At 46.1% G+C, this 22,445-nt stretch overlaps 1 protein-coding gene across 1 annotated transcript; it reads left to right on the forward strand.

Moving 5' to 3' along the window:
* The first annotated feature begins 878 nt into the window (after positions 1-878).
* Positions 879-21,969, forward strand: LOC139538810 (GRIP and coiled-coil domain-containing protein 2-like). Its single transcript, XM_071341267.1, has 23 exons — positions 879-1,117; positions 1,561-1,614; positions 1,909-1,993; positions 2,548-2,615; positions 2,741-2,845; positions 2,985-3,332; positions 3,460-3,617; positions 3,747-5,478; positions 5,647-5,698; positions 5,944-6,143; positions 6,801-6,920; positions 7,393-7,557; positions 7,703-7,807; positions 8,077-8,239; positions 8,597-8,697; positions 8,872-9,087; positions 15,203-15,324; positions 15,448-15,624; positions 15,730-15,938; positions 17,410-17,622; positions 17,765-17,904; positions 18,009-18,210; positions 20,570-21,969. Exons 1-23 carry the CDS (start codon positions 1,112-1,114, stop codon positions 20,641-20,643), a joined length of 4,815 nt encoding a protein of 1,604 aa, XP_071197368.1. The 5' UTR covers positions 879-1,111; the 3' UTR covers positions 20,644-21,969.
* Positions 21,970-22,445: the final 476 nt, after the last annotated feature.

Consider the following 22,445-nt stretch of genomic DNA (forward strand, 5'->3'; position numbering starts at 1 on the left):
GGGGCGGCGCACAATTAGCCTAGCGTCGTACGGGTTAGAGAGGGTTTGGCCGGCAGGGACATCCTTGTCTCATCGCGCACTAGCGACTCCTGTGGCGGGCCGGCCGCAGTGCACGCTGACCAGGTCGCTAGGTGTATGGTGTTTCCTCCGACACCTTGGTGCGGCTGGCTTCCGGGTTGGATGCGCGCTGTGTTAAGAAGAAGTGCGGCTTGGTTGGGTTGTGTTTCGGAGGATGCATGGCTCTTGACCTTCGCCTCTCCCGGGTCCGTACGGGAGTTGCAGCGATGAGACAAGACAGTAACTACTAACAATTGGATACCACGAAATTGGGGAGAAAAAGGGGATAAAAAAAGAAAAAAATAAGGTGGACTAGGTGGCCTTTATAGCTATGGTGATAAATGGCACTGCCTAGGTGGAGAGAAGGTCCAGGAAGATAGAAATGATTTGTGGAAGCGGAGAAGGAGTTAAAAGGAATATTATCACAAGCCATACCACCATCTCAGGCCCTATAACCTGAGAAGGGAGATATGGAGAATTGGGAGTTTTGTTTTGTCAATGTACTATTTTTATTTGTGTGGAATAAGTTAATTTCCCTATCACGTATGGATTTTCTTTTTTTACCTTGTTTTGGTTTCAATGAATTCCAGTTGGTGGTGGCAATACACCTTTCTGGGTTATAGTCCGCCAGAAAGCCCACAGAAGAAGAAAAAAAACAGCTAGACGTTTTCTCTGCTTCTGTGTTGGATGTTGCCTCTTGTAATGAACTTCATTGACTTATAATTGACTATCTGCGACTGCTCTTCTCTTTTGTTCACCTGGACATTCCTAGTGCAGTTTATAAATAATTCATGTTACTTTGAAACAACAAAAACCTGCCGTTTTTACTGTTATACAATCTGAAGTCTGGCAGGCACTATCGATTACGTTCGCTGTGACGTACGTACGTTGTTTGACGAAGTCGGAAATGAATTGAAGCTTAGCTTTGGAGATCATCAAAATAGTGAAATGCTTTAGTTTTCAAATCGTACAATTCAGTAACATATAGCAGATATTCAGCTACACAGACTACCGATTCCGTTAACGATTGGTTAGTTACATTGCTTCGATCAAGATGGAGGTAAGTTTGGTCCAACGACATGTAACGTTAAGTGATTGTTGTTAGCACGTCTGGCTGGCTAGTAGCAGGTTTAGCTAACGTTAGTGTAGCTAGCTAGCTAACATAATAGTAATGACAACTAAATCGCCATTTAAAATAATATGCGATACTACACAACTGCTAACATGAAATGATAGTTAAGTCATAGACCTTGGCCAAGTTACTGGTCTAGCTAGCTATAAGGGCAATGTTAGCCATGGACAGCTATCCAACTGTTTCCTTATCCAGAAGTATTCACATGCTTCGGTATCACCAAAGGCAAAGATGGCTATCTAGATGAGATTAGCTACGTGATACCTACTCATCGCTTTTGTAGTGTTTGCCTAGACTGTAAATGTGAGATTGGTGTGTGTGTGCGCGCGTCATACCGGTATATCCTGTTTTATGTAATTGTTTGTTTGCAGGACACTGGCTCAGAGTCTGTGGCCTCACCACCTTCAGGTGCAGCAAAATCAAAGGTGCAGCACTCCCGAGTTCTCAGAAATACTATCCTACCCACCACCTCCCCATTCTTCCTTTATCAGTCTTAGAGTATTTTGAAATGTCATGTACACTTTCTGTATCAATGATGTATACATGAATTGATTGGCCTTTGTGCTCATACTTTTGACAACTTTATAATATCAAAAGACTAGTACTGAGACCCTAAAATAATGTGTTCTATGTCTCACTGTTTGCTACATCTATGTCTCACTGTTTGGTACCTCTGTCTCACTGTTTGTTACCTTTGTCTTACTGTTACCTCTATGAAGTTGGACACGTTGTCCAAGGATGACCTCATCAAGTTTGCCAAGAAGCAGATGGCTGCCATCCAGAAGATGAAGTCCAAATGTGCAGGTACATGATGCACCTGTCATTCACTGTTTAGATTCAAGGTGTAATTTGACGTGCACAAGTACAGTGAAATGCATTTCTTGCAGCTCTAAACCCAACAATGTCATAATCAATATCAATGTAGCATTAAAAATAACAGAAGGTAGAACAAAAACACACGAGAAAGAGATATATGAAGAACACGAGAAAGTTAGAAGCTATATACAGGGTCAGTCCAGTACCATATTTACAAGGTGCATGGATACTGGAGTGATAGAGGTAGATATGTATAGGGGTTAGGTGACTAGGCATCAGGATATATGATAAACAGTAGCAGCAGTGTAAATTATGATTGTATGTGTGTGTATAGAGTCAGTATAAATGTGTGTGCATGTTATTTGTGAGTTGGAGTGTCAGTGTATGTAGAGTCCTGTGAGTGTGCATGGAGACAGTGCAAAAATAAAAAGGGTCAACCATTGGTTTACTATTCAATGTTGTGATCGTTTATAATATCAATACAGTAGTAGGATTTCCTTTTTAATATTTTTGTCCTTTCTACTTCCCAATATTCTTTTCAGATTTGGAGAAGGAAGTTGACACCCTCAAGTCTCAGCCAACAGGCAATTCAGACGACTCCGTCATACAGGTTTGTGGTCTTAAATTGTTACATGAGAAAATGAATAAGCTGCTGCTGAGGTGCTTTGGGAGTGTTTGTAAGTAATGTGTTTTCCATTCTATTCTGTTGAATTCTGTGGTATTCTGTTCTCCCAGGAGCTGACTGAGAGGATGAGTACCTTGTTGCTGGAGAAAGCTGAGACCCAGCAGAGTGCAGTGTTACTGCGGAAGGAGAATGAGAAGGCCAAGCAGCGGGAACAGGTGAACTGTAGTAGACCATGTCATCTGTCTGTGTAGGCCAGACCAGTGGTCACCTACCCTAGTCCTGGATAGCTGCATGGTGTTCAGCCTTTTGTTCCAGTCCAGTTCTAACTTGATGTTTTCTGTTGAATATGACCAGGATGCAATAAGAAAACTGGCCACCCTGCAGGGAGAGTTGAACCAGGCCAAGGAAGACCACCAGAAAAAGATGGCCACTTTTGAGAAGACCATGCACGTATCCCAGGCCAAACATAAAGAAGAAGTCGAATTCTTTCAGAGGCTTCTGAGAGAGAAAGACGAGCGTGACAGAGAGAAAGAAAAGCATAGGGAAAGAGAAAAGGAAGATACAAACGACAGTGTAGAAGCTGTTAGTCACAGCCAGAAGTCGCAGATCCTGAGTCTGCAGACGGAGCTAGCTGCAGCGGTGGAGCGAAGCGCCCAGGAGGCTGCAGCGCTGCAGGAGGACCACCAGAGGGCGCAGACAGAGGTTAGTTCAAAAGCAGTGTCCGAAACATTTCACTAAATAAATACCTTCACACGGTTGTAAGCCGACAGCTGACAAAGACCTTCTGGTTTAAATGTTGCAATACACTGTGTGATTCTTTTTCATTTAGGCCCAGCAGGAAGTAGAGAACCTACGAGAGGAGTTGGCCCAGCATAGCATGCAACATGAAGAGGAGCTGAGAGCTCTGGAGGAGGACTTTGAGATGGAGAGAGAGAGACTGCTACTTCTCCAAGAGGAGCTCAGTGAGCAGCTCGCTCTCAAAGACAGGTGGGTCCTACTGCTATACATTGGTGTTGGATGACATGAGATGAGTCACAGACTGTACAGTAAAACGCTTTGAGCCACTTTAAAAAGTGCTTAATTAATCAAATTTTCTTCCTCTTCTTGTTATGACAGCTTCCTGCAGGATGTGCAGGAGGAAGAGGAGGAGCCTAGCGGCCGCAGCTCGGGAATAGCCAGGATGTTGGAGCTGTCTGGTGTAAGTCAGATTGATGCCAGTGATGGAGAGACGGAGACTGGACAGCTCCGATCCGCCTTGGAGGACCTGCAATCCCAGAATACAATGCTGCAAGACGAACTGACCTTCTTGGGCAATGTGAAGACTCAACTGGAGGCGGAGCTTGAGAGGATGAGGGAGGAGTTTCAGACAGAGAAGGAGGAGCTAGAATTTAAGATCGATGAGTTGCTGATGACCCGGGAGGGTGCGACCCCTGACCTGAATATGACCCCTTACCGAGACCCTCTGAGCCCGGCAACCCCCAAGTGTGACCTTCAGGAGGTTCCAGCACTCACTCAGTTCCAGCAGAGTGGGCCACAGAGAGAACCAGCGTACAGCCTGCCTGCCAGCTCTGCTAGCCCCTCCAGCCCTTTCCCTGACACAGACCACCAGAGTTTGACCCTGGAAGAACAGCAGAGACTGATCCTAGAGGTCCAGGAGCTGAGGAACCAGTGTGAGACCTTAGCTAGAGAGAATACCCAGGCGGTGGGTGAATGTGAGTCTCTAGCCAGAGAGAGGCGCCAGGCAGTGGATGAATGTGAGTACCTAGCCAGAGAGAGGGGCCAGGCGGTGGCTGAGTGCGAACACACCAGAGACATCCTGAGAGGCCTGGAGACTGAGCTAGGTCAGAGGACTGGGGACTTCGTCAGACAATATGAAGCTATGAAGGAACAGGGGGCGTCAGCGATCCAGGAGCTACAGGAGAGAGAGAGGGTAGAAAGGGGGCTAACTGAGGAGAGAGAGAGTCTGGTAGAGAAGTTGAGAGTGCTGAATGAAGACAGAGACAGCCTGTTGGAGAAGGTCCAGGGCCTGGAGAAGAGGCTGGAGAGCTTCCTGGAGCAGACACAGGCAGCCGAGGGGCTGAAGGAGCAGCTGCAGACATCTCTGGAGGAGAAGACAGAATTAGCTCTCGAGTTTAAGACCTCTCTGGAGGAGAAGACTGTGTTAGCCTCTGAGCTAAAGGCCTCTCTTGAGGAGCAGACAGCGTTAACCCTCGAGCTAAAGGCTTCAGTGGAGGATCTGAGCAGGCAGAACGGGGAGATCCTCTCTCAGCTACAGATGAAGGAGAGTGCTGTTCAGGAGTTGGAGGATTCACTCAATGTGGTGAGCACAGAGAGAGACCAAACACTGTCAGCACTGCAGGGGATGGAGGTGGTGAGGCTGAGGGAGGTGGAGGGGAGGCAAGGCCAAAGAGAAAAGGTGGCTGAGCTACAGGCTCGTATACAGGAGCTGGAGAAGGAGAGGAGCCTGCTGAAGAGCAGCCTAGGGGAGGTGCAGGGGAGCCCAGGGGAGGAGGTGGAGGAGCTGCAGGCTTGTGTAGAGAAGCTTGAAAAGGAGAGGAACCTCCTGAAGTGTAATCTGGGGGAGCTGGTGGGAGATACTGAAGCTCTACAGAGAGACCTGGGAGAGATGAAACTGGCCAATGAGAAGATGAGAACAGAGAACCAGGAACTATTGGCCCAGGTCAGCAACACTACAGAGACACTGGCAGACAAAGAGAGGGAGCAGAAGGTGGGAGGAGAGACGGAGAGAGAGGAGGAAAAACAAGAGGAGAGGAGAGCGCTACAACAACAGCTAACAGAAAAGGACAAAGTCATATCCCAGCTGAAGAGTGAGATGGCTGTCCTGCAGGTGAGTGCTTCTTCTGTCAGTGTCTTCAAGTTGAATGGATTACATGTATTTAAAAAAAAAAAATTGCCTCGAGCTATAGTTTGTTACAGTGACTGCTGAGGTATTTTTCATTAGTTCTACAGACTGACTTTTCCTCTCCCTCCACCTCCCTGTCTCTCCCCCCACCAGTCTACAGCCTCCACTGTCTCAGAGGAGAACACAGAGTTCACTGAGAAAATCGGTACGTTCCTAATTACTACTGTAATGGAGAACTTCAGAACAGGGAACTGGGATACTATGACCAGTAAACACAGATGAGCAGTACTAACAGTGTCATGCTTGTTTTATTATTTCTAGGTGATTTTATTCAGCTCATATAAGAATGACAGATACAAAGTGCCAATCATTAAGGGATTCTGATACTGCCAATGATCTATGTGTGATGATGTCTCTGTGTCCTCTTTCGATTCCATCCCTTCATCGCAGCGCTGCTGGAGAAGGAAAGCAAAGAGAAGAATGAGAGGATGAATAAGATCAAGGCTGTGGCTGTGAAAGCCAGGAAGGAGCTGGACACCAGCAGGAAAGAGGCTGTGTCTCTGAAGGAGGAAGTGGAGGTGTTGAAGGCTGAGAGAGAGAGAGTGACCAGCTCAATGAAAGACATCATCCATGGAGCAGAGGGATACAAGGTACTACTCACCCTGACCCCTATGTATTGGTAGGGGAAACATCACCCCTGATACCTAGCCTTGAGCCCTATGTATTGGTAGGGGAAACATCACCCCTGATACCTAGCCCTGACCCCTATGTATTGGTAGGGGAAACATCACCCCTGATACCTAGCCCTGACCCCTATGTATTGGTAGGGGAAACATCACCCCTGATACCTAGCCCTGACCCCTCACTGTGTCTCTACCTCATACGGAATGAATAACACAGAAATCAATAGTGAATTGCTTATTAATAAGCTGTTGGTACAAATCTGAAGAGATTGTTCATGCAAATAATGAAGTGGCATTTTCCCTAGATTGTTGGCCAGGGCTGCTATTGCTAAGTGTGTGTGCTCAATAAGGAGCTTTCTATTTGTTTCAGTTAGTAATGCACAACAGCCACATTAAATGGGTTCAGACGGTTGTCTTTATGAATTGGCTTTGTAAGCCATTAGAGATCAAATCACTCTGCCCAGTTTAATGAGAGTTTTGTTCCAGACCTGAATGGATGGATACCCTGTCACTGTGTAGAACAGGCAGCTTGATATAGTATGTGTTATTCTGCATTAAACTGAATGCCTCGATGCCTACTCAATAATGAATGTGTTTAGTATTACATTTGTGTGTGTGTTACAGAACTTACAGTTGGACTACGACAGGCAGACAGAGCAGCTGGATAAGGAGAGAGAGAAGGTGGAGGGAGCTGAGAAACAGATCTCAGAGCTGACCAAACGACTCAACACCGCCGTACAACAGGTAACACACACACACAGTCCCACACACAAACCATGCTCAGTCTTCCAGCATGCTCAACCAGACTGACAAGTTCCCCCTCAGTACAAATATAAACTGTCCATTTGTGAATTATTTCCATTCCACTTGTAATGATTATCATCTCCTCCTAATAGTTTTTCTAGTGAAGTAATGGAGTGTGTGTAAATAAACCGGTGTCTGGTTCCATCTGGTGTTGTAGCGTTGTGTCTACTGAGGAAGATGCTGGTCATGGCTGTATGAGCTGACAGCTCCCCTGGGACAATGCAGATTGGAAGTACAGACAGAGAAGCTCAAGTGTCTGAACAGTGTCTGAGACTTCCCTGGATGTCTTTGTTAGATATGTTGAAGAGTATTCTATATCCCTTGCTGGCTGATTATATGGCCAAGGGGACTGGTGATTGTCAAGAACTCTAGAGCGAAGTTTTCTTAAATGTGTGTTTTTCTGTGTGTCCAGCATGAGCAGCTGTGGTCGGAGAGAGAGGACCTGATGACTGGGATGGAGACTCTGAGGAGCACGGTGAGACAGATGGAAGGACAGACAGCAGAGCTACACAGGCAGACAGACACCCTGAACAGAGACCATCAGGCTGAGAGACTACTGAAGGAACAAAAGACAAAGGTGTGTGTGTGTGTGTGTGTGTGTGTGTGTGTGTGTGTGTGTGTGTGTGTGTGTGTGTGTGTGTGTGTGTGTGTGTGTGTGTGTGTGTGTGTGTGTGTGTGTGTGTGTGTGTGTGTGTGTGTGCTAACTGTGTTTGTCTCTCCAGGAGCTGTCATCGTTGCAGAAGGAGGGAGAGGAGTTGACCGCTCAGCTCCGCAGACAGAAGCAGCAGTCTCAGCAGACTGCACAGGAGCTGGAGCAGCTACGCAAGGTACACACACACAGCATGGCCACTCAAATAAAGAGCTGGTGAAGCCCTTCCTTCTAACCCTCACTGAAAGTTGTGTTGCCTCTAGTCCTACAAAACAACGCTGACTCTAGAACGATGTCAAAATAACATTTTCCCCTCAAGCACTGGAAGCTGCTTGTCCATTACTCATACTAAGATGTGTGTAGAAACATGATTCAGTGTGTGTATGTTGCGGTACACACAGTGTGGTGCAGTGTGTATCCGTTGTGAATGTGTGTGTTTTTGTCCAGGAGGCCCAGCAGAGCTCGTTGTTGGACATGGAGATGGCAGACTATGAACGCCTGGTCAAAGAACTCAACACCAAACTGTCAGAGAAGGACGTGTGTGTGGAGGAGCTGAAAACACAGATACACACACACACTCAGAAAGAAGACACACTCAACCAGGAGATTGGTACGCAGACATTTCTACATTCGAGTCATTTAGCAGACGCTCTTATCCAGAGCGACTTACAGTAGTGAGTGTGTACATTTGAATACTTTTTTTCGTACTGGTCCCCTGTGGGAATCGAACCCACAACCCCGGAGCTGCCATGCTCTACCAACTGAACTACACAGGACAGTTATCACACCAATCACTACCATTTGCCAAACTGACATAGTTCTCTTACAACTAACCTATTAAAACGGAACTAAATCAGGTTACAGTAGATCAAAATCCTTTGTTTCTATAATGGTTTCATTCATTATAATGATGTCCTTCAATGCATTTCTGTATTATTTCATTCCTGAAACCTGTGTGATCCTCCAGAGGGTCTGAAGTCCCAGCTGGACCAGGGGGAGGACAAGAGCGCCAAGATGAAACAGCTGCTGGTGAAAACCAAGAAAGATCTGGCGGACGCCAAGCGACAGGTCAGACTCCAGGGATCACAGTGTTGTGTTCCCCTTACTGCTTTCCCCTGTGTGTGACGTCACTACTGTATTATAAGGAGTGTTGACAGTGTTATGTTACGTTAATACATTGTAGTAGTCTAGTTAGTGTTGCCTTACACACACTACAATGTAAGTGTTTCTGTGTTTGTGCAGGAAGCCTCTCAGATGATGACCCTGGCCTCTCTGAAGGGAGACCTGGAGACCCACCAACAGAAGCTAGAGAACAGTAAGATCCAGTGCTGTGACCTGTCTGGGGAGCGCCACCGGCTGCATGAGCAGCTGAGGACTCTGACGGAACAACAGCAGAGAACAAGCAGCTCCCTGCAACACAGACTGACCTCACTACAGCAGGAGGCCAACACTGCCAAGGTATACCCGCATACAAACGCACATACGCACACGTTTGGTTTTTCTCTCTTTCATCTCATCCTCTCTCTTTGTTCCTACCTCTCTCTTCCCCCCTTTCTACCCTCAACCCCATCTTCCTCTCTCTCCTCTCTCTCCGTTCCTACCTCTCTCTTCCCCCCTTTCTACCCTCAACCCCATCTTCCTCTCTCTCCTCTCTCTCCGTTCCTACCTCTCTCTTCCCCCCTTTCTACCCTCAACCCCATCTTCCTCGCTCTTCTCTCTCTCCGTTCCTACCTCTCTCTTCCCCCCTTTCTACCCTCAACCCCATCTTCCTCTCTCTCCTCTCTCTCCGTTCCTACCTCTCTCTTCCCCCCTTTCTACCCTCAACCCCATCTTCCTCGCTCTCTCCTCTCTCTCCGTTCCTACCTCTCTCTTCCCCCCTTTCTACCCTCAACCCCATCTTCCTCGCTCTCTCCTCTCTCCACCTCTGTCTGGACCTAACTCAACCTCTCTCCCACTCTCCTCTCTCCACCTCTGTCTGGACCTAACTCAACCTCTCTCCCACTCTCCTCTCTCCACCTTTGTCTGGACCTAGCTCAATCCCTCTCCCACTCTCCTCTCTCCACCTTTGTCTGGACCTAGCTCAACCCCTCTCCCACTCTCCTCTCTCCACCTCTGTCTGGACCTAGCTCAACCCCTCTCCCACTCTCCTCTCTCCACCTTTGTCTGGACCTAGCTCAACCCCTCTCCCACTCTCCTCTCTCCACCTTTGTCTGGACCTAGCTCAACCCCTCTCCCACTCTCCTCTCTCCACCTTTGTCTGGACCTAGCTCAACCCCTCTCCCACTCTCCTCTCTCCACCTTTGTCTGGACCTAGCTCAACCCCTCTCCCACTCTCCTCTCTCCACCTTTGTCTGGACCTAGCTCAACCCCTCTCCCACTCTCCTCTCTCCACCTTTGTCTGGACCTAGCTCAACCCCTCTCCCACTCTCCTCTCTCTACCTTTGTCTGGACCTAGCTCAACCCCTCTCCCACTCTCCTCTCTCCACCTTTGTCTGGACCTAGCTCAACCCCTCTCCCACTCTCCTCTCTCCACCTTTGTCTGGACCTAGCTCAACCCCTCTCCCACTCCTCTCTCCCTCTCTCCACCTTTGTCTGGACCTAGCTCAACCCCTCTCCCACTCCTCTCTCCCTCTCTCCACCTTTGTCTGGACCTAGCTCAACCCCTCTCCCACTCCTCTCTCCCTCTCTCCACCTTTGTCTGGACCTAGCTCAACCTCTCTCCCACTCTCCTCTCTCCACCTCTGTCTGGACCTAACTCAACCTCTCTCCCACTCTCCTCTCTCCACCTTTGTCTGGACCTAGCTCAATCCCTCTCCCACTCTCCTCTCTCCACCTTTGTCTGGACCTAGCTCAACCCCTCTCCCACTCTCCTCTCTCCACCTCTGTCTGGACCTAGCTCAACCCCTCTCCCACTCTCCTCTCTCCACCTTTGTCTGGACCTAGCTCAACCCCTCTCCCACTCTCCTCTCTCCACCTTTGTCTGGACCTAGCTCAACCCCTCTCCCACTCTCCTCTCTCCACCTTTGTCTGGACCTAGCTCAACCCCTCTCCCACTCTCCTCTCTCCACCTTTGTCTGGACCTAGCTCAACCCCTCTCCCACTCTCCTCTCTCCACCTTTGTCTGGACCTAGCTCAACCCCTCTCCCACTCTCCTCTCTCTACCTTTGTCTGGACCTAGCTCAACCCCTCTCCCACTCTCCTCTCTCCACCTTTGTCTGGACCTAGCTCAACCCCTCTCCCACTCCTCTCTCCCTCTCTCCACCTTTGTCTGGACCTAGCTCAACCCCTCTCCCACTCCTCTCTCCCTCTCTCCACCTTTGTCTGGACCTAGCTCAACCCCTCTCCCACTCCTCTCTCCCTCTCTCCACCTTTGTCTGGACCTAGCTCAACCCCTCTCCCACTCTCCCTTTCTCCACCTCTGTCTGGACCTAGCTCAACCACTCTCCCACTCTCCTCTCTCCATACCCTCTTTTTGCCCAGCTCAGTCAGTAGAAATAGCTTCATGGATTTCCCATCAGTAGAGTTTGAGTGTGCAGCTTTTCTAAATGGTTGAAACCAAATCTTATTATTACCCTGGGGTCTAGTGGGTGATAATGAATGGTACGGTCTGGCTCCACGGTAGAGGAAGTGCTGCTGGGTTGTCTACCTCTGGGACCTACACACTAACACTGTACTATTCATTACAATATATAATCATTCACTCACACACACACACATACATACACTATACAGCAGGGGTTGGCAATAGGCGGGGGGGGGGTTGTTTGCGGAAGAAAAAAAAGACTGTAAAATCACCAGGAATTCAGCAAAAAAGTAAACAAAAAAGAAGACGTGATCATGTCTCAATGTAATCAAGATATGTAATCAATTTTTTTTAATTTTTTTTTAATATAATCTCTTTTTGGGCTTAGTTGTGGTCAATTTGCAGTGTACACATTATTCTTTTTATTTTATTTCACCTTTATTTAACCAGGTAGGCCAATTGAGAACAAGTTCTCATTTACAATTGCGACCTGGCCAAGATAAAGCAAAGCAGTGCGACACAAACAACAACACAGAGTTACACATGGGATAAATACACGTACAGTTAGAACACAATAGAAAAATCTATATACAGTGTGTGCAAATGTAGTAAGATTAGGGAGGTAAGGCATGGCATGGTAAGGCTTTGGTGACAACGGATGGCACTGTGATAGACTGCATCCAATTTTCTAAGTAGAGTGTTGGAGGCTATTTTGTAAATGACATCGCCGACGTCAAGGATCGGTAGGATAGTCAGTTTTACGAGGGTGTGTTTGGCAGCATGAGTGAAGGATGCTTTGTTGCGAAATAGGAAGCCGATTCTAGATTTAATTTTGGATTGGAGATGCTTAATGTGAGTCTGGAAGGAGAGTTTACAGTCTAACCAGACACCTAGGTATTTGTAGATGTCCATATATTCTAGGTCAGAACCAACCAGAGTAGTGATGCTAGTCGGGCGGGCGGGTGCGGGCAGCGATCGGTTGAATAGCATGCATTTAGTTTTACTAGTGTTTAAGAGCAGTTGGAAGCCACGGAAGGAAAGTTGAATGGCATTTAAGCTCGTCTGGAGGTTAGTTAACACAGTGTCCAAAGAAGGGCCAGAAGTATACAGAATGGTGTCGTCTGCGTAGAGGTGGATCAGAGAATCACCAGCAGCAAGAACGGCAACATTGATGTATACAGAGAAAAGAGTCGGCCGAGAATTGAACCCTGTGGCACCCTCATAGAGACTACCAGAGGTCCGGACAACAGGCCCTCCGATTTGACACATCGAACTCTGTCTGAGAAGTAGTTGGTGAACCAGGCGAAGTCATTTGAGAAACCAAGGCTGTTGAGTCTGCCGATAAGAATGCCATGATTGACAAGAGTCGAAAGCCTTGGCCAGGTCGATGAAGATGGCTGCACAGTATTGCCTTTTATCGATGGCGGTTATGATATCGTTTAGGACCTTGAGCGTGGCTGAGGTGCACCCGTGACCAGCTCTGAAACCAGATTGCATAGCGAAGAAGGTACGGTGGGATTCGAAATGGTCGGTGATCTGTTTGTTAACTTGGTTTTCGAAGACCTTAGAAAGGCAGGGTAGGACAGATATAGGTGTGTAGCAGTTTGGGTCTAGAGTGTCTCCCGCTTTGAAGAGGGGGATGACCGTGGCAGCTTTCAAATCTTTGGGGATCTCAGACGATACGAGAGAGAGGTTGAACAGGCTAGTAATAGGGGTTGCAACAATTGCGGCGGATCATTTTAGAAAGATAGGGTCCAGATTGTCTAGACCAGCTGATTTGTAGGGGTCCAGATTTTGCAGCTCTTTCAGAACCTCAGCTGTCTGGATTTGGGTGAAGGGGAAATGGGTGGGGGCAAGTTGCTGTGGGGGGTAGAGGGCTGTTGATAGGGGTAGCCAGCTGTAGAAAAATGCTTATTGAAATTCTCAATTATCGTGGATTTATCGGTGGTGACAGTGTTTCCCAGCCTCAGTGCAGTGGGCAGCTGGGAGGAGGTGCTCTTATTCTCCATGGACTTTAGTGTCCCAGAACTTTTTGGAGTTTGTGCTACAGGATGCAAATTTCTGTTTGAAAAAGCTAGCTTTTGCTTTCCTAACTGCCTGTGTATATTGGTTCCTAACTTCCCTGAAAAGTTGCATATCGTGGGGGCTATTCGATGATAATGCAGAACGCCACAGGATGTTTTTGTGCTGGACAAGGGCAGACAGGTCTGGAGTGAACCAAGGGCTATTTCTGTTCCTAGTTCTACATGTTTTGAACGGGGCATGCTTATTTAAGATGGTGAGGAAAGCACTTGTAAAGAATAACCAGGCATCCTCTACTGATGGAATGAGGTCGATATCCTTCCAGGATACCCGGATTATAATTACAGTGCCTACAGAAAGTATTTATACCCCTTGACCTATTCCACATTTTGTTGCCTGAATTCAAAATGGCTTAAATATATTTTTTTCTCACCTATCTACAGACAAACCCCAATAATGTTAAAGTGAAAGCATGTTTTTAGACATTTTTGTTAATTTATTGAAAATTAAATACAGAAATATCTAATTTACATAAGTGTTCACACCCCTGAGTCAATACTTTGTCGAAGCACCTTTGGCAGTGATTACAGCTGTGAGTCTTTCTGGGTAAGTCTCTAAGAGCTTTCCACACCTGGATTATGCAACATTTGCCCATTTTTATTATTTTCAAAATAATTCAAGCTCTGTCAAATTGGTTGTTGATCATTATTAGACAGCCATCTTTAGGTCTTGACAAAGATTTGGATGTAGATTTAAGTCATAACTGTAACTGTGCCTCACAGGAACATTCACTGTCTTGGTAAGAAACTCGAGTGTAGATTTGGCCTCCAGTGTAGATTTGGCCTCCAGTGTAGATTTGGCCTTGTTTTAGGTTATTGTCCTGCTGAAAGTTGAATTCATCTCCAATTTTTCCTCTCAGATTTTGCCTGTGCTTAGCTCCATTCTGTTTCTTTTTATCCTGAAAAATTCCCCAGTCCTTAACTATTACAAGCATACCCATAACATTATGCAGCCACCACTTTGTTTGATATTGTGTTTGTATTGGATTTGCCCCAAATATAACACTTTGTATTCAGGACAAAAAGTGAATTGCTTTGCCACATGTTTTGCAGTATTACTTTAGTGCCTTGTTGCAAACAGGATGTATGTTTTAGAATATTATTTTTTTCTGTACAGGCTTCCTTCTTTTCACCCTGTCCATTCGGTTAGTATTGTGGAGTAACTACAATGTTGTTGATCCATCCTCAGTTTTCTCCTATCACAGCCATTAAACTCTGTAACGGTTTTAAAGTCACCATTGGCCTCATGGTGAAATCCTTCAGCGGTTTCCTTCCTTCAACAACTGAGTTAGGAAGGACGCCTGTATCTTTGTAGTGATTGGGTGTGTTGATAAGCCATCCAAAGTGTCATTAATAACTTCACCATGCTCAAAGAGATATTCCATGCCTGCTTTTTAAATGTTTGCTTATCTACAAATAGGTGCCCTTTGTGAGGCATTGGAAATCCTCCCTGGTCTTTATGGTTGAATCTGTTTTTGAAATTCACTACTCAACTCAGGGTCCTTACAGATAATTGTATATGTGGGGTACAGATATGAGGTAGTCATTCAAAAATCATGTTAAACACTATTATTGCACACAGAGTGAGTCCATGCAACTTATTGTGTGTTGTTAAGCAAATTTCTACTTCTGAATTTATTTAAACTTGCCATAACAAAGGGTTTGAATACTTATTGACTCAAGACATTTCAGCTTTTCATTTGTTATTAATTTAAAACATAATTCCACTTTGGCACTGTATGTTCCAGCCCCGCGACCATTTGCTCTGCCATAAACTGTCTCGATGCTGAATGTAGTTGCTATACACCGTCATATTTATAGCTGCTGATCTGCAGAAACACACCTAATTACACTTCAGGGTGAAAATAGAGATACCGGTACCACGTAATATGTGTGCTTACAAACAGTTTGTTAAGCATTTTAATGAATTACAACTTCAATCAATGTGTGGTGTGTATTCTGTTTCCAGGCTGAGCTGTCATTTGTCACTACTGAGTTTGACAGCTATAAGGTTAGAGTTCACAATGTCCTCAAACAACAGAAGAACAAGAGTTCGGCCCAGAGTGACGGACACGCCACCAAACAGGAAAGGTATAGCTACAGATGCTCTGTGTGTGTGTGTGTGTGTGTGTGTGTGTGTGTGTGTGTGTTATATGGTGACATATTTGATGTGTGTTATATGATGATAATGTGTGTGTGTGTGTTGTGTGACAGAGAGCAGATGGAGTCCATGGTGGACCAGTATAAAGCCAAGCTGCAGGACAGTCAGCAGAGTCTGGCGGTGAGCACTGCAGAGTTCCAACAGCTCCAGATGGAACACGACACACTGCTGGAACGACACAACAAGATACTGCAGGAGACCATCACTAAAGAGGCCGAACTCAGAGAGCGGTGTGTGGAGGAGTAACCTTGCCTGAAGACTTGTATTAGCTCCCAGAGCTCATGCCTTTAGCTCAGTGGATTAACGTTTCCCATCTCTCCTTTATCTTCCTCCAGACTCCTGTCTCTCCAGGCGGAGAGTATGTCGCTGAGGACAGAGCTTGCCCAGACGGTGGGTCAACTTACCTCCCAGGCCGACGCCCAACGCTCAGGGTTCCGGGAGCAGATCCGCCACCTTCAGGACGAACACAGAACTACAGTAGAGACCCTGCAGAACCAGATGACCCGGCTGGAGAACCAACTATTCACATTGCAGAGCCAGACCGGTAAGACCAGAGAGGCTGAGGATTGGGTTGAGAGTGGGAAAGAATAGAGTGCGGTTCTGGAGAGGAAAAGAGAGGAGGGGGGTGAGTGTTGGGTTCGAGAGCCAGCGGAGAGTGAGAAGGGGATGGAGACCAGGGGAAGGGTAGAGAGAGGGGTTGTGAGTTGAGCATGAGAGAGCAGAGCTGATAGACCTTATATCACCTCCCACACAGGGGCCCTCTGGAGCCACTCAGTGTAAGCACACACTCCATCTATCTCTCTACCTTTTCATCTTACTCGTCTAGTGTGGTAGTGCAGCTGTTTAAAGATGGGAGAGAGAGCTGAGTGAGAGGGGACTTCCTTCATCTCAGCCTGGCCAGGTGTTAGTTAGTGTGAAGGCTACAAAGAGCCCATCCAGCCCTGCTCTGCCCGCCCCTCTGGGTAGCACCAGCACACTGGCATCTGGAGAGCCTGGTCGTTAGTGCCACCCTAACACAAAAGTTGGGCGCAGTTGCACTTCTGGAGACAGCTGGATCCCTTCTTATAATCAGAAATTACTTCTGCTTCTTGTCTCTCTTCCTTCATCTGCACTGAACCTTAAACGGTTTAAGATTTGATTGAATCTTAAAGTGAAAATTATGTTAACTTGAAGTGCAAGTTAGGGTCAAGAGGTTCCAGAGAGACTCCACCACTGTGGGTGTGAAGAGCAGGGCGGGCTGCAGGTGGTTCTACCCACACGTCTTTCACTCTCTCTGTCCATCAATCAGACACCCGCCCTATCTCTTTCTCTACCTCTCTCTCTCTCTCACACAGATACACACACCTACCAATATGAAGTGCGCTCTTTTTCAGCACAGTTATTTTTATCATCCTCTGTTCATGAACTTATCTAAGCCCAGCTTAGGAATTACATTGAAGTAGGTAATTACATTGTTGCACTCTGCAACAATGTAGATGATATGTGTTGTCTTACTCTCTCCACCGTCCCCTCCCCCTCGTTTCTCTCCACCGTCCCCTCCCCCTCGTCTCTCCACCGTCCCCTCCCCCTCGTTTCTCTCCACCGTCCCCTCCCCCTCGTTTCTCTCCACCGTCCCCTCCCCCTCGTTTCTCTCCACCTTCCCCTCCCCCTCGTCTCTCCACCGTCCCCTCCCCCTCGTTTCTCTCCACCGTCCCCTCCCCCTCGTCTCTCCACCGTCCCCTCCCCCTCGTTTCTCTCCACCGTCCCCTCCCCCTCGTTTCTCTCCACCGTCCCCTCCCCCTCGTTTCTCTCCACCGTCCCCTCCCCCTCGTCTCTCCACCGTCCCCTCCCCCTCGTTTCTCTCCACCGTCCCCTCCCCCTCGTTTCTCTCCACCGTCCCCTCCCCCTCGTTTCTCTCCACCGTCCCCTCCCCCTCGTTTCTCTCCACCGTCCCCTCCCCCTCGTTTCTCTCCACCGTCCCCTCCCCCTCGTTTCTCTCCACCGTCCCCTCCCCCTCGTTTCTCTCCCCCGTCCAGCTCCAGTCCAGACCAGTCGTAAGCCAGTGGTGGACCGCCGGACTGTGGACCAGGGGGCGATGGGAGGGCTGGGCCTGGGCCTTAGTGACCTCCAGTCCATGGCTAGAGAGGAGGGGGAGGGCATGGAGACCACTGAGACAGAGTCCCTGTCCCCCCCACACACACCCCTACCCTCACTGGAGCATCTACTCACCTCCCCAGACCCAAAACAGGGTAGGAGTTTGTGTCCATGCATGATTTCAATGGATACATACTGTAGTTGGTTTTGTTCCCACAAGAGACATGCATTTGAGATACTGTGTCTTTGAATACACCTGTCTGCTAAAGGAGCATTTGTTTGTGTGATTGGTTTCAGAGCCGTTTGTGTGGCAGGTGGAGCCGACTAAAGAGGAGTTAAGTCAGAAGTTGGCCACATCTACACGCAGTATGGAACACATGAACATGCTACTGCATGAGACCGAGGCTACCAACGCTGTTCTGATGGAACAGGTCAATGTATGTACACTCTCTCTCTCACACACACACACACACACACACACACACACACACACACACACACACACGCATTCATACTTGTGTCGGTATTCTTTCTTCTGTAGCTGTTGAAGTCTGAGGTGCGTCGTCTGGAGCGTAACCATGAGAGGGAGAAGAGTGTAGCCAACCTGGAGTATCTGAAGAATGTCCTCCTGCAGTTCATCTTCCTGCGGTCAGGCAGTGAGAGACGGGCTCTGCTCCCCGTCATACACACCATGTTACAACTCAGCCCTGAGGAGAAGAATAAACTGGCTGCTATCGCAATGGGTAGGTACACACACACACTGTATACACAGACACACCCACACACACGCTGTACATACACACACACACACACACACACACACACACACACACACACACACACACACACACTGTATACACAGAGACACACACACACTGTACGTACACACACACACACACACACTGTATACACAGACACACCCACACACACGCTGTACATACACACACACACACACACGCTGAACACACACACACACACACACACACACACACACACACACACACACACTGTATACACAGACACACCCACACACACACTGTACATATACACACACACATACTCTCTCTCACACACACCCATCAATCTCTGTCTGAATAGTACATTTAGTGAAGTTGCAGAGACCTCAATATTTAATGTAGGTCAACATTGGAATGTTTAGTGCTGGGAGTCCCAACTGGTGGCCCGCGGTTGATTTGATTTGCTGAGAAATGTTTGAATTGTTGGACGTAAGACTGTAAAAACCATGCAAATTAGCTCCAAGTGATTTGTTCCAAAGTGTACAAAACATTGATATAGACTGACCAGGTGAAAGCTATGACCTCTTACTGATTTCAATCAAATCAAAGTTTATTTGTCACATGCGCCGAATACAACAGGTGTAGACCTTAAAGTGAAATGCTTACTTACAGGCTCTAACCAACAGTGCAATTTTTAAGTAAAAAAATAGGTATTAGGTGAACAATATATAAGTAAAGAAATAAAAACAACAGTGAAAATAACAGTAGAGAGGCTATATACAGGTGGTACTGGTACAGAGTCAATGTGCGGGGGCACCGGTTAGTCGGGCTAATTGAGGTAATATGTACATGTAGGTAGAGTTAAAGTGACTATGCATAGATGATAAACGGAGATTAGCAGCAGTGTAAAAAAGGGGGTGGGGGGTGGGGTGGGACACAATGCAAATAGGGTAGCCATTTGATTACCTGTTCAGGAGTCTTATGGCTTGGGGGTAAAAGTTGTCGAGAAGCCTTTTGGTCCTAGACTTGGTGCTCCGGTACCGCTTGATGTGTTGTAGAAGAGGAGGAGACGGGTTAAATAATGATTTTTAAGCCTTGAGTGTCATTCAGAGGGTGAATGGGAAAGACAAAAGATTTAAGTGCCTTTGAACGGGGTGTGATAGTAGGTGCCAGGTGCACCGGTTTGAGTGTGTCAAGAACTGCAACACTGCTGGGTTTTCACACTCATCAGTTTCCCATGTGTATCAAGAATGGTCTACCACCCAAAGGACATCCAGCCAACTTGACACAACTGTGGAAAGCATTGAAGTCAACATGGGCCAGCATCCTTGTGGAACGCTTTCGACACCTTGTAGTGTCCATGCTCCAACGAATTGAAGCTGTTCTGAGGGGAAAAGTGGGTGCAAACTCAATATTAGGAAGGTGTTCCTAATGTTTTATGCACTCAGTGTATGTGATCGTATACAAATGTAAGCAAGGTTTGAAATTATTATGTTTTAGTCAAATATTATACGGAGTGGCTACAGATAAGGAGTTTATGTATCCCAATTTGCCCAGGCAAAAAATCTGGATATTTCTGCACATTTTACATGGGCAGCGGAGTGGGCAATCAGCTATGTAGTTGCTGTGCTGTGCTGCCACTCCCCCCTCTTCTCCTTGATTGCCTTTGTTTCGGTTATTTTTTTTCATAATTGAAAACATTTCCTAAGCTGCGCAAGAGGCAGACAGCCCGTCAAGTAGGGTTCTGTTATTCAGGAACTACGATATGGCAGCATCTATAAAGATTAGCCTACATCACACAAAATGCTAAACGTTTTTTATCCAAAGTGTAGGCACTGAGTCCTGCTTGTGCAATTGCAATATCCACTGCAACAGACAGACCGAGAAGGTTGTAGCCTTTATAATATGTTTTGGAATGTACGTTCAAATCGCTGCAGGGTTTTTATTTAAACTGTTCAGAAATGAGACATGGGCTATATCATCATGGTTCAGAAGAGTAAAGAGTGAAATGTGAAGGGGTGGGGGGGGGAGCAGAGCAGCAACCTTAGAAAAATGTATGTGTGCGTAAAGTCACACATGTTCAGAACGTGATCCGGATCCTTAGCTTTAAGAAAGAGGTTTCCAGAAGGGGTAGGCAGGGGCGAAAGCTCCTTATCCACGGCCAATATTATATCTGTCTGGGCTTCTTGCAATCAATTTGCTGTCTACAAATTATTTGGAATTATGTTCCGGCCCCCTGACCATCCACTCAAGAAAAAATTGTCCCGTGGCTGAATGTAGTTGATGATCCCTGCTATAGTAAATACTGTGTGTTGGTACTGTAGTGTCCTATCTGTGTCTCTGAACCGGTCTCTTTTTGCTTCAGGTGAGGAGGAGGTGGGAGGAGCTAAAGGCTCAGGATGGACCTCCTACCTTCACAGCTGGTCTGGCATCAGATAAAGACACATCAACTACTGCCATCTCACTACCTGCCTTCACTTTCATCTGATCAATATGTCTGATCAACTGGAGTTATTGAAAAGTCTTCATATATTATTGATCATCATTAATCTACTTGAAATGAAGCAAGTGCTGACAGCAGCAAAACAAGCCAATGCTCTTTGAACTGTTTAGTTACTGGACCGGTGATGATTCCTCAATGCCTCACATTCAATACTTTGATTGTTTTTTTACGACTGAATTTGTAGCTTGGTAATAATCCGCTCCATGCAGCACCTAAGTTAAAATGGTTAATGAAGTGAACTATGACTGTGATAACACATTTCACTTAAGATCTAATGTAGTGTTCAATCGACAATTATAACAATTCACAGCTGTTTCGATGTATCAATATTACATACCAAAGAATGTTATGTTAATATGTAGGTACGTAGTCTGTAATTGGTCAATGTGTGTATATATAGTAATTATGTACTTGCTGTGAAATTACAATGTTATTGCAATGTGGGGCTGCTTTTTTTCAAATTAACGAATCATGCAGAAAGGGTACTGGATATCAATGACTTGGTCAAATTGAAGCCTCTGCTCTGTAGTCCTATGGTTGTGCTTCATATCACATCATCATTTACAAACAGATATCTGCACTTGAATTTACACATTTGGTGGACTAGCACCAACTGTGACATGAGGTATAGGAGTCACATTAGGCTCTCATTTACTATGACCAGGGCTGCGCCTGAAATTGTACTCTTATTTCCCATATATTACACTATATTGGGATAAAGTGCCGGTTCAGATTAGGCTCATCTCTTACCCAGGGTTATATGCTAATGTCATTGTTCTGTGTTATTCCTAAGGCATATTAATGAATGAGGCCAGATGGGGACAAATAATACATGGGAATAACTGAATGTACTCGTAATGAATAATTGGATATTTAAACTGGGAAAGTATATTGTTAGGCTATAAAATATGAATGATTAGTGATGTTGTAAACTGGTGAGGGTTTCCAGTCCTCACAGTTTGGTTGAAGTTGATATCCTCTCTGGGTTAAGACATGATTTAGAAAAGGACAAATAAGTCAAAGTTAAGCATACATTTTAGGTCAACCATTTTATATAAAAAGGAGACCTGCAATCAGTAGCAAAACCACCATTCTTTTTCCTTAGAGATTATTTAACTGTGAATAAACTTGACAATTAATATATATACTTTTTTTTAATGATGATTTGTTTATTTTCTTGGCCTGCCGTTACTCTTGTTCAACTAAAAATGTAATGTCTCATCTCAACTTAAGTCACCCCAATTAAATGATTTTGAGGTAAATTGATGTAATATTTGGTCATTTAGAAAAAGTTCTATGATCTAAAGAAGTTACAGTATATCTATAAAAGTTATATTTACCAATAGGGAAGCCTAAAGAGCAATAATCCATACATTTAGAGAGAAAAAATGTAAAGTCAAACTCCAGTCTCCTTTTCAGCTCATGTATCACCTGATTTACTTAAAGGTAAATCTCAATTGGTGATCCAGGTGTCCTCTGACATGGCACAGGTGGGGGGTGGGCCTTTCCTTTAATTCCTCTATTGTTCCTCAAGCAAGGTGGGAGACCAATGACATCGGAGCGCACCATCCAGCCTACTCCATGAAGTTTGCACTTCAGTCAACAAAAAGTATTTTACTACCCCTAAAAAAAGTTTTACCTGTAAGTGTGTACTTTACTGTATTTATACGTGGGATATTGTTTTTCAACAGGAAAAACAACTTTTACACTAAAGGGGCATCATTATTTTCACAATTGC

This window comes from Salvelinus alpinus, chromosome 14 (assembly GCF_045679555.1).
Source record: "Salvelinus alpinus chromosome 14, SLU_Salpinus.1, whole genome shotgun sequence".
NCBI lineage: Eukaryota > Metazoa > Chordata > Actinopteri > Salmoniformes > Salmonidae > Salvelinus > Salvelinus alpinus.